The sequence below is a fragment of the Glycine soja genome, chromosome 20, assembly GCF_004193775.1.
Source record: "Glycine soja cultivar W05 chromosome 20, ASM419377v2, whole genome shotgun sequence".
NCBI lineage: Eukaryota > Viridiplantae > Streptophyta > Magnoliopsida > Fabales > Fabaceae > Glycine > Glycine soja.
Window position 1 is genome coordinate 47,018,292 of NC_041021.1, and position 20,580 is coordinate 47,038,871.

The 20,580-nt window shown below is 33.4% G+C and overlaps 1 protein-coding gene across 2 annotated transcripts; it reads right to left on the reverse strand.

Moving 5' to 3' along the window:
* Window positions 1-2,450: 2,450 nt before the first annotated feature.
* LOC114403921 (actin-related protein 9-like) lies at window positions 2,451-20,236 on the reverse strand. Of its 2 annotated transcripts, XM_028367152.1 has the most exons (20): window positions 20,008-20,235; window positions 19,853-19,925; window positions 19,631-19,740; window positions 19,441-19,500; window positions 19,288-19,350; window positions 18,231-18,330; window positions 13,167-13,372; window positions 12,153-12,273; window positions 11,952-12,016; window positions 11,208-11,297; window positions 8,661-8,711; window positions 7,371-7,502; window positions 6,093-6,182; window positions 5,931-6,001; window positions 5,641-5,840; window positions 5,522-5,565; window positions 5,385-5,434; window positions 4,620-4,665; window positions 3,514-3,564; window positions 2,451-2,925 (listed from the first exon to the last, which is right to left on the reverse strand). In XM_028367152.1, exons 1-20 carry the CDS (start codon window positions 20,008-20,010, stop codon window positions 2,782-2,784), a joined length of 1,770 nt encoding a protein of 589 aa, XP_028222953.1. In that variant the 5' UTR covers window positions 20,011-20,235; the 3' UTR covers window positions 2,451-2,781. The 2 variants fall into 2 exon arrangements, with proteins under 2 accessions (XP_028222953.1, XP_028222954.1); XM_028367153.1 differs by lacking the exon at window positions 19,441-19,500 and having other exon boundaries at window positions 20,008-20,236.
* Window positions 20,237-20,580: the final 344 nt, after the last annotated feature.

The window sequence follows — 20,580 nt, forward strand, 5'->3', positions numbered from 1 at the left end:
AAAAATTATGACTAAAATTAGTTTTAAAATGTATCTTAATTACATTCAACAAATCAAAATTAAATTTATTATATTTTAAAACGATGGAACCCTTATTTTGTAGGTAAGTTATTTAGCATCCTTCGAGTAAAGAGAACGATAACATCATCCACCCCCACAAATATGATAAAAATTTCTTGTTCTTTATTTATTTTTTGTTACAAGGTTGATAACTTAGGAAAGAAAAGAGGGTGATGGAAGCATTTAGAACATATGATTTGATAGTACATAAGGAATGTATCTTGCTAACTCTCACCATTGAGTTATTACACCAAGGACAAAAATTTGTTTTTTTTTTTCTGATAAAACGTATTTCACTCATTTCACCTAAACTTTCTTGAATAGTTTCAGACAAAAATCCTAAGCTCCAATTGGCTTAAACAAGACTTCAATTATTTTAGTTTTCTAACAACACATGTATTATGAAAAGATTTAAACCTATAATCTTCTTATCACTCCGATCCTTGTGCTTTCCTCAATCACTAAATTACCTTATGATTCCTTGATATAATATTCATTTTAAATTTCTCTATCTCAGTGGTTTAAAAAAAGTTTGTTATTAGTTTTCCATCTTTACATTTTTCAGTGTAAATATACTACTTTTCGTTTTCAATAATAAAAGCTAATCCCAAGAATTTTCTGTAAAATATTTTGCAATTGATCAACTATATTTATTAGTATAATTATCAAGCTAATACAGGATTGAAACCCTTACATTTTACATAAAATTTGTTTAATTTGAAACGTTAAAAAATTTGCAATTTTATTGAAACTCGTATTTATCATGTGTGTTACATAAGATAAATGTTCATTTTTATATAATTAAAATGTATAACAAATTGTATATTTTTGTATTTTAATTTATAAGTACTAATGAATTTTCTCCACCTAGAATTACATAATACTAGTAGTTGAATTTGAATTTGTGTGCAACATAATCTAATTAGGCTTCTGGAAAAATCATAAACTAAAATTGTATGAAAAAGTCAAGAAGAAATTTTCATAAATTTTAGCCTTGTGGAAACTAGTACCACTAAACTTTGAAATAGAGTAACCTCCCATAATCTCTGAAGTTATAACAAGAAAAATTAAGATAACCTTTGAAAACTTAATCGAAAAATAAGAGGACCTTTTTCTAGATGTGGGACCTTCCACAAGTAGTGTGTTAGAGATCAAACCCATGAAGTAAAGAGATAAACTAATACACAATGTTTGACTACATACAAGAGAAAGAAAGCACTGTAGTTGTCGATTGAACAATGTTAACCAAAGCAACATGAATAATCAAAGGGGGTCACCCATGTTGTTTGATAGGAAAACAATAAAAAAAATGGAAATACTGTTTATGCCAACAAAGGAATCAGCATTGTTTGGCAAAGATGAGAAGACCAAGACCACGTGGACAATCTTTGAATTTGAACAATCCAAGTCAATTTAGAATATTTAAACTATTATGAATTATGTGGTCGGCTGCACTATATGGCACTTGATTTTGGTACGTAACCGGGTTTTGAGCAAGGGAAGAAGAATAGTTCCAGAGAGTTCTAGACAATGCATTAAGCATTGGCAATAACAAATCTTGATGATGATTCTTCGAACTGTATTCTTTTCCTTTCTCTGGTCATCATATATATTGTGAATTGTAATCATTGCTTCCAGACTAACTACACAATTCCACCATATGGCTTCTAGAAATTCATTACTAAAGGATATATAATCGATCAAATTAAAATACATGATATTTGCATGGTTGTTATTTTTTATGTGAATTCTCACACTGAATGCATTTCAATTAGTATTAAACTGAACCAATTTTCTTATTGAAAACTGTTGGCACGAAAAGACTTTTTTTTTTCAATTTTCCTAAATTTTGTCTTCTTTTAGCTATTAAACCTTTAAAGTATAAAGATAAAAAATGTATTAAGTACTTTATATATTTATGGTCAATTTTCCAATTGAATAACATGTATTTTTCAATTTAAATGGCCATCTTCAATTTTTTTTATAAATGTCATGCATGTAAAATTTTAATTATTTTTTCTAAGTAATGTTTTTTTTTTATAATGTCAAATATGACATGACTTCATCCCTGCATTTAGCCCTTTCTTTTGTTAAACTTAACTATCTGTTCAAAGTTGAACAACATTTTTTATTTTACTTTTAAAAGAGAAAAAAAACCTCAGCTCTTAAACAAATAGTCAATAATAAAATCTAAAATTTAATCAAATCAAATTAAAAATAATAACCCCATAAACAGATAAAAATCTTATCATATTTCTGATTAATCGTGCAATTTCTTCAAGACCATTCTGGTTGTTGTCAATAACACATGTTTGAAACTGAATAAATTCAAATCAAAGTTTCGTTTTTAAATTATTTAATAGCTTGCCATTTTAAGTAAAAGGAAATAATTTCTCACTTCAATAGCCATATGCTACTAAACAAAATAATATTTAATTTAATATAAAATTTCAAAAGGTAAAAACAATGGCAAAATGAGAATCCGGGTAATTGACCCCTTCTTAAATTTCAAGGTAGACTATAAGTTATATTCATAAGGACTACTTTCCATTTCTTTTGCCTAAGCTTCCGACGTGAGACTTGAGTTTGCTATGGCCTAGTTAGCCGGGGATTATGGAATTGTAATCCATATAATTAACTAATTATCACACGTAGCCTTCAAATATTCTTTGCATTTTTTTCTTCTTCTTCCTGTCTTCATTGTAGTGTCTCATCATCCTTTCAAGAATTCATATAACACATAGCTTGAGCTTGAAGATAATATGAATCCTTGTATTTTTTGTTACTTCCAACATGGACCCCATTGTGAATCCAGTCCTCCCGACTTATCCATGCATCCCTGCCTAAATCAAGAACACCAAGAATCTGCAAAGGCATATCAGTATGTTAAGCAAAAATTAAGGATACATTATACATGATCAGGTTCAGGTATAAGATTTTAAAACAAAATATCTGACCACTTCCCACCAGATTTAACATCTTACAATTAATAATGGACCCACAATTATGGAACTTGGACATTGTAATAAAGGTCCACATCCCACAATTGAAAATCAACTGGAACCGTAGACCTGAATCTGAAATTGATTGATAATTTTTATTTAAAAAATAACAATGATTTACATATATAAATAAATAAACAACTACTAAAACATATTATTTATTTGGCTTCGCTAGGCTCGCCCTCGGTTTCCCTCTGAACCTTAAATTCATGAATTTCATGACTTTGAAAGCTGAATAATTAACAAGATTATTTTTCCAATAATTTAAGACATCAAATTCCTCCAAGTCCATGAAAGAAGAATCAACATTAACATCCAAAAAGAGATGAACATATATTTCTCATTCATAATTGAAAAAACATATAGTGACAATAAGAACCACTTAATAACCAACAAGAAGAAATTCATGAAGTAAGAAGCCAAGCATGAAGGTCACAAGTGTTCAACATACCGCCCCGCCCTTCCAAGACACAAACGTCGGATTTGTCCTTGATTGTAGAACCTTAAGAGCCACCATGTACAAAAGGTAGTACATAAAATCAGAGACAAATAGTTAACAAGAAAACAAAAAATAAGTAGGTTAAAGCTATCACTTTCACATAAATGTGTAAAAAAATAAAACTATTACAATTCAATGGTTTGACCTTGGTTGAAAGTGGCCAAACCACAATAATCAAACATTGGCTTAAACATGTTTCTGGTTTCTAAAATATATTTGTTTTATGTTTTGAGTCTCTAAAATTTTTCTTATGGCTTTGATCCCTATAAAATTTTATTTTTCAGCTTTAGTCCCTATTACTATCCCACGCATGACATGTCAACTATCTATTGGATAACAAACCCAATGATTCTAACATAGGGACTAAAATGAATATCTTCTAATAGAAGAGGGGCAAATATCAAAAGTTTACGATTTTATAAGAACTAAAAAAATACCATTTAAGGACTGAAAAACAAAATTTTATAGGGACCAAAACCATAGAAAATTTTTATAAGGACTAAAAACATAAAACAGGTATATTATAGGGACTACAAACATAATAAGCCTTAAATACCATTTTTTAACATTATATAATATATTAAGTAATAAATTAGATCAAATTCTATGTTTTAAAGATAAACTAATAATAAGAGACTAAATAATAATAATAATCCAACAAATACCCCTCTTAAGGCTGAACTTTCGTTGTAGCTTGGCATCGGACCTTTATTTTGCTAAAAATTGATTCTGGTTATATTAAAAATGAAAAAGGTTTACCACCAGTTTCACTAGTTCTAGACTGGTTCAGCCAATTATTTACTGGTTCTTTGCTGGGTTGAGTGAACTGGACACCTGACTAGTTCACCTCTTTTTCCAATCAAAGCCACTAGTTCAGACCATTTTTTTTTTTTATCTTTTATCAATGTTTATGGATCGATTATTCACACTACATTACAACAATTATATGGAGCGCTAATGGCCAGCAATGCCACTTGGATCAGATTTGTATGCACATCTATAATTTTAAGTACAGATGATTAAAAAGTAATCATTAGATTATAGGATATGAAACTAACCTCCACAGTATCAATTGCTTCATTTGGAGGAATGGCATGTAAAACTCTGAGACTCAAAAGAATAGTGGATTCATCCATCAGCTTAATATCATGACATAATTAACAGAATCATTCATGACACTATGGTGTTGAAATTCGACATGAAAAATAGAACTAATTAAAACAAGATGAGGAAAAATGAAAAAGCATAAAATGATGGTCACTGCTAAACGTGCAGTTCTTTTAGAGAAAAAGTAAGGAAAAATGGGATAATGTCAAACAGGATGAAGAAAAGAAAAATAGCTTACGAAGAAGTCAAATCTAACATTAAAATTATAAATAATAAAGAAAGAAAACAAAAAAAATTACATTAACGTTGAAGTCAAAACTTCAGGTCATTAAATGAGATTATGTTTTCGTTCCAATATGTAACATAATTACAGACAGAATTCATTGATCTGCTTAATATGTCTACAATATCACACTAACAAGTAACAAGGATGCTGGTGATTTCAGGTTTCTTTTTTTTTTTGGTCTTTTGGGTACAAAGAAGTTTGGGGGACGGGGGTAGGTTTTCCAATTTCAAGGTCAGGAAGATGATCTACAAATGAATAAGCACTAGTAAGAATTAAACCCTTATCAATGTAGTTTGATCCCATCAACTACTTTTTCTTTCTTTAATACGAAACAATACATGAACTATCATTGCAAATATCAGTATCATAGCCAAATTAACTTGTTGTCAGGTAGGTTAATATGATAAGGTGAATCAAAATTGAAACAAACCTTTCTTCTACTGCTGCAACTAAGCCACTTGTCAAAGCCACCCCACCAGTCTATTCCAGAAAAATGTGTCAATTCCTTCCAATCAACATGTAATATTAAGATATAATTATATACCAAGCTCAACATGTAAAACTCACCAATTGTATGCTACAAAATAATTTTCTCTGGATGTCTATGCGACCTGTGAATACAAAACCCAGCAGTTAAACAAGGCTTCAAAATTATGTGTATGAAATGAAAAAAAGGACAAAATTACCAGTTGAGAGAATGCAGTTAGTAATAGCCTCTGCAAGGCCAACTTTCTCTTCTTTTTTTGGCTTAGTTGAAAAAACTGGATAGCTTTCCCACATTGGTAATCCTCCATTAACATTGGGATAGAAAGTATCTGGCATGTCAGACCTCCGGGAAAAGTCAATATGCCATGTATCTTCAAGCATATCCTCATAGTCGTGAAACCTAGCAAGGGAAACCACTAGAATTGTGTAAACATATAATTTGTTCACAAACATGCTAACAGCACAGAAAGAAATTCATGAATCCACTAACCAAGTACGGGGAGGAGGAGGATACACATCAGGAGTTAAAAGTGTTGGATAGAACAATCCCATAGGAGGAACCTGTGCAATAATCATCATCCCTTTGCAATCATACCATTGTTCAAAGGAAAAATGTGAGGGAAAATGAAAAACATTCAATGGAGGAACATACATTAAGAGCAGAAAGCCTTGTCTTGTGAGACACAGCTGGCACTTTTTCCGCAAAGGAATGAACTACTGCAACAGCATCAAGTTCCCCCTCCTATAGACAGGACACTAGATGATTAAAAAATGAATCCAAGTTTGGAAGCAAGCAAAAACTTGAGAGGAGCAGCAGCACTAGTTGTATATGATGAGATGCATATTCGAAAGTCATGAGACACGTCCAATGTTTTGGCTTATTTGTACATTAAAGGGCAGTTATAAAGAATATAAAAACATTAAAGGGTGGGCAAACTCATTTGGAGAAAATAAACCTTAAAAAGAGACAAAAAGAATATAGAAAAACAGATAATTTGAAGCAGATTTTATGATACAATTTTTAATATTTATATCAATTTAAATATTATTAAGTTAGCTTTTCTTCAAATTTTATTGTGTAATTTTTCAAAAATTTTGAAAATTTACCAAGTAATATTTTAAAATGACCACAAACCCAAAGTGTACAGACTAAGTAGACCCTCCACATAAAATATAATTGAGAAGAATTGTGCACTTGTACTTACATCAAAGAGTATTGCATGCTAGGAGGTATTTTGTCCAGCATTTTTTTGTTACTTAGAAGCTACTTTTACATCAGAACTCAAAATAAGAGATTTAAAAATAAAATAAGAGTTGTTTGACAGTTTTCATTCTTTTAGCCTAAAAGAGATGGACCAGAGAGAGAGAGAAGAGAAACCAACTTTTTTGGGAAACCTTTTTCACCCAACTTTTTTTAAAATGCTACTTTCTCCCTTTTGCTTCAAACTCAAGCTATGTGTTATATGAATTCTTTAAATAATTATTAGACTCTACAACAGAAACAAATAAAAAAATAAAAGGTGTTAAGAATGTTTGAAATAGGTTTAGTCACTGCTACTTACTTTTTTGTAGGCCATAGGACAAAATCAATTCAAATGGATTTAAACAGTTGTTTGGAATCTGAATTTACTTTGTACACAAAAAATACCTTGAAACTGTAAGATTACTTGTTCCCAATGACAAGTGGAAAGGAATGAAATTTGTAAATAGTACTATATAAAAAAAAATTATTCATGATATTTAGAAACAAGATAAACATATTTACAGGGGCACAAATGTGCGGCAACTAATTTACAAATTAAATAATCCAGCTTGCACTCAATAAGCTTGAGCTCTAAATTACTCAGGGAGATGTCTGCAAACTCAGTAACAGGATGCAAGGAAAATAATGTATTGTTTCAACAAAATGAGATAAAGTAGTAGAACTCACCTTGACTTCACAATATGTCTCTTTCAGTTGATTTAACATTAGCAGATCTATAGGTTTTGCAAAAACATCTGAATGAACTGGTGACCAAGTCTGGTAGTGTCTTTGGGTCCAGAGAAAAGCCCTTGATATATCCTGAAAGTATGAAGTCCTTATTTAAATAATGACATCATATAATACCACAAACTTACAAAATTTGGAACACACAAAATATGGTCAGCTACATAATTAGAAGAATTATAATATGAAAATCTTGATACTAAAACAAATTGAAAAAGCCAAAATAGCAACATATTACATAATGGAGAATCAGTATACATTGACAAGCACAGTTTTCTTTAATTACACGAGGCATGGGATTTAGAGGGTGTGTTGCTGAATATTTTTAACAATTGGATTATACAAGTCAATGTTAGGTAAGTGTATAAGAGTAGTAGAGTGGAATTACTCCTTTCTTTTATTTCAGTTTAGTATAATTAGCCTTTACAGTTAACTCAACTAACCTTGGGTTAGTTGACAGTTGCAATAACAGCTGTGTACAGCTGTCCTAGCTCTAGCATATATACTAGAGTTGTAATCGTTTTTTGGATGGGTTGAATATTATCATCTTCCTCATTTTCTGTTTAGAAGTTTTTCTGTCTTTCGTTTATAGAAAGCTTTAAAAGTGGTTGTAATACATATTTGTTGTAACTCAAGTTCTTATACGTGTACATCTTTCATCCAATGTATAACTCATAATCATAGTTCAATTTATTCCCCCACCATTTAGGTCTTTTTTGGAATGCCTAGGCTAGCTGAAGACTTTTGTTTGGATCAATACTTCATAGAATAAATACTATTGGAAAGCCTCCTTAATTGTGGTCACCCCTAGCCTATCTTAGTTGTGGCCTCTTTAGGGGTTTCCTTAATTGTCACCTCAAGGGTGGTGTTTAGTCCCAGCGACTTATATGACTAAAATAGAGCTAAAAAAGTTTGCACAGTCCTCACTTTACAAGCTGGTTTTGTGAGATTGAGTTGTGCCCTAAGTTCAAATTCTAAGAAAATACTTTTGTTCGGACCAATATACTACACAATTAATCCATTTGTTCGGACCAATATAGTTTAGTTTATACATGGCAAAAGTCACGGTCACAGGTGGAAAGAAAATCACATAGTTGCTACACTTAAAGAAAAATTTGAGTCAGAAAATCAAATATTAGGTATATCAAGCATGTCAGTAAGTGCATATTTTCCAAGTTTTTAAGGATTTAAAACATCAGTAAAAATGGGTAGAAATATGAAACTATTTTGTACCTCACCACCAAAAGGCAAAGTCTTTCCGGTTGAAGGTAGAGCACCTCCATCCTGAGCAACAAGAGACAAATTTAAATGCCAAGATTAGTGACCTTGTGTTTTTCATATCAATCTGAACTACCATCATCTATGCAGAGAACTCAACTTCAACAGTTAATAAATAGGCACAAGCTAATACTTAAAGTTGATATATGTGGCCAATAGCAAAACTATATTCAGAATAATATTACTAGTGTCAAAGTCATAGAAGTTATTTTACCATATTTGTTTTACTGAAGTCACAAAGAAAATACAATGACTGGTCAGAAGTTTAAATCATTAAAACAAACGTCACAATCAACAATATTTAGTTGTTACGATTACCATGGCCAACATAAGATTTATAGACAACCTCACATAGTGGGGGAAAAATTGTTTTTGTTGTTATATCTCTAACCATAGTTATTAATCCAAGATAGCAGCATGCAGCGTTATTTGATCCATAGCCAACCCCACCTACGTAGTGTTTGGCCTAACATTTTCTGCGCTTCTCTTTTCCTTAAAAGAAGTTGGGCTAAGCACGATTTTACAAAAGCTCTTAAAAATAAAGTAGCTTTTTTTTAATGAACAAAATCCCAAAAATAAAGCTTCTATGAAAGCTACTTGGAGGAGCTTCTACTTTTCAGGAGAAGGAAAGCCCAGACAAGTGGGGCAAAACACTACCCTGAGAAAAGGAAGGGTTATTGTCATATTAATCAACACATGAAAGCAACCTAGCGATTGGTTTTAACTTAGTATATGTTTGGTTCTGCGTCTAAGAGACTCTGATTAGCGTTTTTTACTGAAAAAATGAAAAATAAAAGCTAAACAGAGTAGCTTCTCTGTGGACGTAAAAATTAAACGTGTATGGTTTGAATTGGCGTATTATCAAACATGCTATCAACTTGTCACCCAAGAGTGTCATTTGTAGGATTTTAGAAAATTTAAGGACCACTTTCAAAAATTGAAAATATCAGAAAAGTAAATGTTATTTTCCTTACTGCTGATGGTACAACAAAGTTTTCCACACTGCCAAATCTGAAAGTTGAGGGTGGTTACTTCAAAACGAATGAAGTAAAGTTCAGGGAGCATATATACATTTTCTGCTGTAATTAATCTACTACCACACTGTCAGGCAGTGCTGGCAGAGGCGGAGGGAGGGGGGCACATGCCCACCCCTCCCCCCCAAATTTTTCCAAAGTGTATTTAATATATTATAGAAAAAATTATGCCCTCCTAATTTTTTTTAAAAAATATTGAAAAATGATATATGAAAATTACCATGTTAGTAGACACTTAGGGAGAAAATTAGAGAAAAATGAGAAAGGTGTAACTACAATAGGTAATATAATGCGAGAGAAAGAGTAAGATAAAGAGAAATTATAGGCATTAATGAAATATTTGTAATGTTACAGTGTCCACATATAATTATTCAAAATTATTTTATACATCTAATTTATCCTTTTTCTCTTATACTACCTCTATTAATATATAAAAGAAATAAAACCAATAGAAATAGTTAAGTTAGTTAATTTTAATTAAAAATATCAAATTTGAATTTTATTCTAAAAATACCCATATAATCCAATAGTTAAAGTAGTGGTTATATTTAATAACATTACTAAATAATTTTTTTTTTTGCCTATGAAATTGACTTAAATTGTTAATAAATCAAATGAATACATCCACTTGTATATGAAATGATTGATTGTCTCATTAATAAAATTCACAATAATTTAAGGATATAAAAAATGTATCTATTTGTTTCTTATATACAAGTGTATAATTAATATATTTAAAACCGAGTATGTTTTTTATAATTACAAGAAAAAATGTATCTATTTGTTTGTTATATTTATATAAATGATCTAATTAGCTAGGTAGTAATGTTTTTTGTACTTGATATAGTTATATTTTTTCTTTATAAAAAATATTAGATATATATATATATATATATATATATAAAAAAAAACTTGGTACCCCATTGCCCGGAGGCTCTTCGCTATGCGAAGGTATGGGGGAGGGATGTTGTACGCAGTCTTACCCTTGCATATGCAAAGAGGCTGTTTTCGGATTCGAACCCATGACCAACAAGTCACAAGACACAACTTTACCGTTGCACCAGGGCTCGCCTTCACACACACACATATATATATATATATATATATATATCATATATTAAACTTTTTATATATTTTTTATACATGTAAAAGTTTATTTTTTCTTTGGCCCCCCTCAAACCAAATTCCTGGCTCCACCCCTGGGTGCTGGATAAACATACAGTGATGTGTTGATCTACATACAGCGCTGTCATTAATCTACTTCCAAATTTTCTGCTGTTAAGAGTAGTAGATCATAGAACTATTAATCCATAAAGACAAATTCTAGATTCATGTTCAGGAAAATGTTACATCATTGAGTTATTCCATCTTCCAAGATATCCTAATAGAAAACTCCAAATGTAGTGCCAAATAAGATATGTTGAATAATAATAATAATAATAATAAAATACACCGAAGTTTCATTTACCTCAATGCATATAAGTGATGTCACCTGGGCACCAATATTCACAACACATGCTGTTGATAATCCATTTCCAAAAACTGCTGCAAGACCTTCCTGGTCAAATAATACCATATGAAATCTTTAGAAGCTAATTGAGAAATCCTGACAAATAGTTCCCTTCTATGTATAAAAAGCCTATTTGATCAAATGTTTTAGTATTTGATCTCCAACACCCCATTCTATAATTATATTTCATCATCCATCAGGATCGTGATCCCTGATGTAGATTAAAGATATCGCAACTGTTAGAGCTCAAAGGATTTGTAAAGCAAGAGCAAAAAGTTTGAGACTAGGAAAATTTGAATAAAGTCTGCTGCAACAACTTCCAACAGTAAGACTCGGTTTCATTTGGAAAATATTAACCAAAAGTTTGACAGTGAAATCACCCAAATTAAGGGCAAGAACTGCTTTGCTTAACACACATTTGTTCAGTTCCCTCAATTTTCATTACCAACATGCTTGATACCAATCTTGAGGGACTGAACCCACTCCTTGAGAATGAGACTTGCCGATGATACCAGTGTCCATCTATAGTAGTCAAGGGAGTTTGAAATAACCCCAGAAGTAATTTAAAATATTATCAACAGCAGCAACAAAACAACTATAACCACGATCAGTCAATGATGATGTTCATCATCTCAGATTAATAGTCATTTATACCAGCATTCATCATATCATATAAACTTATAACAGCAAGATAGGTCATACCTGGTGTACCACTGCTGAGCCAAAGCGGAGTTCTTGTAGTACTAAAGATAGAATTTCTTTTATTTCTGCTCGTGGCAAGGACAAAAACATAAAATGACTATATCAAGAGTGGAAAAATAAGAATTTGAAAAGAACCACAACATGCAAAATAAATTAATGACAAGTATTTATCACAGTTTAAATGAACTAATTTCCAAATACCACGATTGTCAAATGTTTCTGGCATCACAAGAACAGCAGAATACATATTTCTTTCATTGTGAGGAATGTGCAGTTTCTCTATTAAAATCCAGTCCCAAATAGTATGTAGATCTTCAAGTACCTGCAAAATAGGCAAGTGGTAGTGATATAAAATGAGAGCTAGAAATAATGTCGAAGACACTCAACATTCTCACCATTCAATCACAGTAAGTATCTTAATCTCTAAGACATGGTTCACATTTAGATATCCTACATTAGCTAGAAATATGGCCAAACTTCTTACAAGTGTTGGGCAACACTTTCCCTTGAGCTAGCTTTTGTAGTAAAGTTAAATCTAATCTGTTTCTAATATAGTATCAAAGTCTGTCCAGTCTTTGATGTTTGGCCACCCATAGATGTCTAGTCTTGGAAACTTCATATTCCAACTATTCAATCTTGGGCATGAGGGGGAAGATGTTTCACATCAGCTAGGAATATGGCCATAATACTTTGTAAGGCTTGGGCAATCCTCTTCCTTTGAACTAGCTTTTAGGGTTGAGTTATTAGACCCATTTCTAATAGTTTATATAAGCAACTCAAAGGACCCTAAATTATTTGGACAAGCAACCCGAACTTCAGACTCAAGTTATCCCAATCTAGAAAACAAAATAAAAATATATTCCAAAAGAGGTTAGATATTCAATGACCAAAACAACTAAACCATAATTTCCCAAATTATTGACGATAAATCTCTAAATCACCAATACAAGTGTTAACTCCCAATTCAGTTACATCATAATTACTACAATTTATTAATTAATAATTAAACATATCATCCCCCACTTCTGCATTATTCTCCATTATGAAGAAAACTTATTGTATATTTTTTTTTAAATGCGGAACTAACCTAAAAATGCAACAGGCAACAACAAAGAAGCCCATAGGTGATGCTGTGATGGAGGAAAAAGCTTTACAGCACCTAGATAAAATTACTGACTTACACCAATAGTATTCTAGTTTGGAAGTGATAAGTACCTGCTGCATGGAATAATATTGTGAAATGTTCAAATGTCCTCTGCGAATTGGATGGCAAAAACAATATGGTTCAGTTGGGGATATTCTTAATGCTTCCTCACCACAAATGAACTCTTTGAATTTTCTTTCACTTGCATTAGGTTCCTTTGAATGTGTACCTTCTTTTGGATCCAAAAACTGACCAGTCTCATCTTTACTTGAAGTCTCTACAAGTGCCAATTTGTATACAAATCATAACATAATGCTAATTAATATGAAAATAACACAGCATTTAAGACCAAAGCAAAATTAAATGCCATGTCCTCTTATGTACATCTACAATGCTTATAATGGATCACAAAGAACCAAAAAGCTAAACATGCTCTGTTAGTTCACACAACAAATAGATTGAACTCAGATTAGAGAGACAGCACACCCCATTCATATTTATGTAGAATATATTCTTTTTCACAATCAGAAAAAGCCAGATGATCAATAGAACTAGTTGCAATACAGACATTTCTTTAGTTTCTTTGTTTCTGGGCAACAATAACTTGAGAAAGATACAGGGAGTGTAGCCGCCTATGTATTTGAAGTACACATAGATAGCCCCTCAAGAGCCTGAACTTATGGAGACAGCAAAACAAAACAAGTGAACATCAAATTCTTAAAAAAATAAATCTGACCATCAATTTAAAATTTGTGAGTTCATGCAGGTCTTCAGCAACTTGTCTAACCACATTCCAACTCCAAGACAGTTATAGTAAAGTTATGATGCATCTTAGAATGTTGAAATCTGAGGTGCTTAGATACATAATTTCAGGTGAAAATTTTATACCTGTCCTAAATTCTTAAATTCCTGATGACATTTAATGGAAACAAAGCAAGAAGAAATGCTCAAATATTGAAATTAATAGCAGGCTTGCACCTCTCCCTTCACACTGTGATTGAAAATAACAAATAAAGGAACAAGTCCATTGACCAAGACATAAAACTAGTAAGAAAAAATATGGAGAACAAATGAGGTTCCAGATCCATAAAATTATGCAGCTCTAAATCATTTAATAAATGCATTTCTTACATCTAAATGGGGCACAGTTAATACAGATCTACAGTACAACTGAAGCACCCAACATTGACTCAGTGAGTTTTGACCAGGAAAAAAACACATAATGGCTCTTTTTAGGAACACTCAGAAAGCAACTTACCGTTAAAATGATGCCAATATCTTTTGTTACACCATGGTCCCAATCCAAATAAACAACTACACCATCACAATAAATTCCTTGCTTACACTCAACAGAATCAGAAGCAGTCCCCTTCATTGAATAAAAATGTAAAAGAGAGGAAGCCAACCTCTCAATAACCACTAATGCATGGAACATACAGGATTAATGTGTTCATCAGTGTTACTGTTATACCAACTCGCTTATGAAATTATTCATGCTACCATCAACACTTCATTGCTCATGTGACATAATCGTTTTAATTTGAACATTCCAACTTCTCACTTCTAAATGAAGACCTCAGTTCCAAAAAAAAAAGCAACAAAGCAAACACAAGGACCAAACAACGATGGGACAAAAAGAAGATAAAAGAGAATAACATATTTCAATTTAATGTCACTAAAAAAATAAAAACAATAAAAATTATCTTAAAGTGAATTTTCATAATCCTGCCTAGGTTAGCTTTGCTATTCTTAGCCGGTCCCAAGCCCGGATAAAAGGAGAGGGTTGTGTTAGGCTTTCGACAGCCAACGTAAAACTTTGTCGAATCTCTATGACATGGATCAATTACGTAATAATGTGAATGCTAGGTCGTTGCCCGGAAGCAACGCGCTGTATGGCTCGAGTACAGTGTCAAAAGAGCAAGGGCCGCTGCATCGCCGCCCGGATGTAGTGAAAAGTAAGCAAGGGTTCCCACATTTTCGTGAACGGGTGTGGGTAAAGAAGCTAGTTCATGACAGGAGGATTCGCTTTGGTACATGGAATATAGGTACACTTACTGGAAAATCTATGGAAATAGTGGATGTTATGGTGAGGAGGAAGATCAATTTTATGTGCCTACAAGAAACTAAGTGGACAGGTGAAAAAGCGAAAGAATTAGACAACTCGGGATTTAAGCTGTGGTATACGGGAAAAATCAGATCAAGAAATAGGGTAGGGATTATTGTGGACAAGGAGTGGAAGAAGGATGTCGTAGATGTAAGAAGAGTAGGAGATCGTATCATAGCCTTAAAATTGGTAGTGGAACAGGACACCTTTAATGTTATTAGTGGGTACGCACCTCAGGTTGGGTTAGCAGAACACTTTAAGGTAAAATTTTGGGAGGATCTAGAAGGGGTACTTCAGGATATACCCCAAGGAGAGAAAGTTTTCCTAGGAGGGGATCTCAATGGACATGTAGGTAGCGTGGATAGAGGTTTTGAGGGGGTGCATGGGGGTTTTGGCCTAGGGGAGATGAATGGGGAGGGTAAATCCATCTTGGAGTTTTCGGAGGCTTTGGATCTTTCTATAGCCAATACATGGTTTAAGAAAAGAGAGGAACATCTTATCACTTACAAAAGTGGAGGGACATGTTCTCAGATAGATTTCTTCCTTATCAGGCAGTCTAATAGGAAGTATTGCTTGAACTGTAAAGTTATCCCGGGAGAGAGCTTGACTACCCAACATAGAGTTTTGGTTATGGATGTAAGAATTAGAGATAGGGCAAAGAGAAGAAGTCCTATGGTAGCACCAAGGATCAAATGGTGACACTTGAAGGGTGAGAAACAAGGAATCTTCCAACAAAAGATATGGGAGGGATGGTGTGGACAATCACAAGGAAGTGCAAATGATATGTGGAACAAGACGTCCCAAGAGATTATTAAAGTGGCTAAAGAGACGTTGGGTGAATCTAGAGGTTTTGGACCTAGGGGTAAAGAATCGTGGTGGTGGAATGAAAGTGTTCAGAGCAAAGTTAGAGTAAAAAAGGAGTGTTTCAAGGAGTGGTCTAGGTGTAGAAATTCTGAAACTTGGGATAAGTATAAGATAGCTAGAAATGAAACCAAAAAGGCGGTGAGTGAGGCAAGAGCCCAAGCTTTTGACGGACTATACCAAGCTCTAGGAACCAGGGACGGAGAAAGACCTATATATAGGCTTGCTAAGGGTAGAGAGAGGAAGACTAGAGATTTGGATCACGTAAAGTGTGTTAAGGATGAAGAAGGCAAAGTCTTAGTGCATGAAAAAGATATCAAGGAAAGGTGGAAGGTGTATTTCCACAACTTATTTAATGATGGATATGGATATGACTCTAGCAGTCTAGACACAAGAGAAGAGGACCGGAACTATAAGTATTATCGTCGGATTCAGAAACAGGAAGTAAAGGAAGCGTTGAAAAGAATGAGTAACGGTAAGGCGGTGGGGCCAGACAACATACCTATTGAAGTGTGGAAAACTCTTGGAGATAGAGGTCTTGAGTGGCTCACCAAACTCTTTAATGAAATTATGAGGTCAAAACGCATGCCGGAGGAATGGAGGAGAAGCACGTTAGTGCCAATCTATAAGAACAAGGGGGATATACAAAATTGTGCAAATTATAGGGGAATCAAGCTCATGAGTCATATCATGAAATTATGGGAAAGAGTGATCGAACGGAGATTAAGAAAGGAGACTCAAGTTACTGAAAATCAATTTGGTTTCATGCCGGGAAGGTCGACCATGGAAGCGATTTATTTATTACGGCGGGTGATGGAGCAATATCGCATGGACCAACAAGACTTGCACTTGATTTTTATTGACTTGGAGAAAGCGTATGATAGAGTGCCTAGAGAGATTTTGTGGAAAGCTCTAGAGAAGAAAGGGGTTAGGGTTGCATATATTCGAGCTATCCAAGATATGTATAATAGGGTATCGACTAGTGTTAGGACACAGGGTGGAGAGTCAGATGATTTTCCCATCACAATTGGTTTGCATCAAGGGTCAACCCTTAGCCCCTACCTTTTTACCTCAATTCTGGATGTCCTAACGGAACAAATCCAAGAGATAGCGCCGAGATGCATGCTTTTTGCAGATGACATAGTCCTCCTTGGAGAGTCGAGGGAGGAGTTGAATGAGAGGTTGGAAACTTGGAGACGAGCTCTAGAAACACATGGCTTTCGCCTAAGCAGAAGCAAATCGGAGTATATGGAATGTAAGTTCAACAAAAGTAGGAGGGTATCTAACTCAGAGGTGAAAATAGGAGACCATATTATCCCTCAAGTCACACGGTTTAAATATCTTGGGTCTGTAATACAGGATGATGGAGAAATTGAAGGGGATGTGAATCATCGCATTCAAGCAGGATGGATGAAATGGAGAAAAGCATCGGGGGTGTTATGTGATGCAAAGGTACCGATCAAGCTAAAGGGAAAGTTTTATCGGACTGCGGTAAGACCGGCGATTTTGTACGGAACAGAATGTTGGGCGGTCAAGAGCCAACATGAGACTAAAGTAGGTGTAGCGGAGATGAGGATGTTACGGTGGATGTGTGGTAAGACTCGACATGATAAAATTAGAAACGGAGCTATTAGAGAGAGGGTTGGAGTAGCGCCTATTGTAGAGAAGATGGTGGAAAATAGACTTAGGTGGTTTGGGCATGTAGAGAGAAGACCGGTAGACTCTGTAGTGAGGAGAGTAGACCAGATGGAGAGAAGGCAAACAATTCGAGGCAGAGGAAGACCCAAAAAGACTATAAGAGAGGTTATCAAGAAGGATCTCGAACTTAATGATTTGGATAGAAGTATGGTACTTGATAGAACATTATGGCGGAAGTTGATCCATGTAGCCGACCCCACCTAGTGGGATAAGGCGTTGTTGTTGTTGTTGTTGTAAAGTGAATTTTCATATAATAATTGTAATACTTTATAACAAGATAGGGTAATGCATCAGCTCTAACATTACGTTGTTCAAATAATACTCATTAAAGATACTTTCCAGCTCATATTAGATACTTGGTAAAATGGACATAGATGAATCAAATGCTAAGCTAATTGACATAAACATACCAAAGCCACAAAGGAAACCAGGAAAGTACTAGGAAAATGCAAAGAGACCAATTTCTTCTTACCTAATGATACAGATGAATTAGTGGCCTCCTCATAGACATTAGTCCAGGTCAACGGCAAATCCTTCCTGATATGAGGATTGTGTCCATCAACACGTCCCATCTGCACATCAGGTACATTGAAAGTCATAGTATTAATTAATTAATTAATACTATTAATTAAGAAAAAAAGTTACTTGGGCTTAAGTTGTATTGTCAAATAGTAATCCTAGAAAAAACCAATAACAACTTCATAAATATTTGATAGAATTTTCCAAATAGATTAGTTTTGCCTGATCCTGAGAGTAGGAAATCGACTTTTCACTTTTCAGAAATCATAGAATTCATCCTTGTTAACATGTTCATAGAATCAATGAATAACTAGCTACTAGAATCATTCCCAAAACTTATCTATCATACTCTCTCGATGGATAACCTGTTATTTTGCTTCTTTTGTCTTCAGTAGCTCTCCAGCTTTACATGCTAGATTTTGCTCTATTTTTATTTAAACCAGCTTTACATGCTAGATTTTACTCTATTTTCATTTAAAATGACTTTTATTAGAAGAAAACAACCATGGAAATAAGAATTGTCTAGGTGATACATGAGTGAAGTGACAAACTTCATGAGATCATAAGGACATGAATTGAATATGTCTTCAAATCATATAATAAAAGCTCAGTTAAGCATTGTTTATTTATATTAAGGACAAAAATAGCAGTGACCTTCATAGAAATGTGATTATTCCCAAAAGGGTTAATCAAATTACAATATCTTTAATGAATAATATATTTGTCTGTCTGCATGTCTGTCTTCTGCAGCTCATCACTTATCTTCAGCTCAAAATCTTTATCAAATCAAGTACAACATAATTGCCACAGATTTCACACTACTAGAAATGCGATGGTTTGAAAGGGGAATATTAGTCCCATGCTTAAACAGATCCAAAGAAAGTCTGGACAGGTCCAAACATTATTACAACAAAATTACAGTAACACAACAAACAACAAAATCAGATCATACAAACAAACAGTTATGAGTTCATTCATTTGAATTGTAACTGAATAAACATTCCACATACCTTACGGGGGAAAGAGTTACCGGGACCTTCATCCAAAAACGGTATCTTCAACAATGGTGCAATCTTTTTTTTTTTTTTAACAAAAGAGGGAAAAAAATCAATATTAGCAATCTGTAACATGAAATTACAGCCTCAAAGTGTGCCATAACTTACAAAATCATAAGCTTTTTCCCTTTCGATGAGCTGTGTTGTTGTAACCATACTATTAAGCATCTAAATGCAAAAAACAAAAACCAACAACAATTAAAGTAACACATACATGCATGCAGAAAGAAAAAAAAAGGTGGGTAGGGTACAGAATAAAATGGAGTATAAAATAAAATTGTCAAATTATAGGGAAAACCTGATCTATAACAGTAAAGTTAGGAATTTGTTTGGTATGGCGAGCAATGCAATGAGGAATATTAAAAGGGGTGTCCTGTGAAGCCAAGCCAATCCTAACATTTGCAGAACCTGAGTAATAATGGGTACAGTATCAACAAAGTTAGAATATTTAAGTGCTTGATGTTGATTTTGGGAAGAATGTGGTAAATGGGTAGTGAACAAAATTGAATTTTTTGCATACCTGGGTTGATAACAACCAGATTGGAGCCTCGTTCTGACATTATTTGAGAAGGAAGCGCGGACTTAAGGTAATCCTGTGACATGAGAACATCCCCAATATGATGTGAGAACAAAATTGTTGAAAGGGTAACGGTAACATAAACAGATAAATTGTACCATGGGAAAGAGAGGATGTTGTAGTTGCAGTGAGTAGAGTGACAAAGGTTTTGAAATTTGGTGTGTGTGTTTTTTCCTTTTAGCCTTTGTTATTTTCTCTGCTCTTGCTCAGATCAAAACTGAGGAACACTTTCTCTTACAAATTTGTTTAATAAAGGTTCCTAGTAGGGGTGGCTATTCCCGCTTACGTCCATGAATCGGGCACGGGACTCTAATCCGCGCTTGGGTTATGGATGAATTTTTTTTAAAAAAAATTGATTACATAAGATTTTAGGTTCATCTTGCATAATTTATGGATCTTGCATAATTTATGGATTATGCGGGTTTGATCCAGGTAAGCTTAATTTAAATTCAATTAATCCAAAAAAAAATTATATTTATGTTAAAAATTTAGTTGATTGTGTTAAAACTTTTATAATTGAACATTTATTAGAGATTTTTTAAAATATATATATAATTGAGTATAATTGATTATTTTTTTAAGAAGAAAAATATATTTATTTTGAAATTGTAATTAAAAAAAAAATCTAAGTCTATGGGACGAGACAGACCAATATATTGCTTTCCTGTATA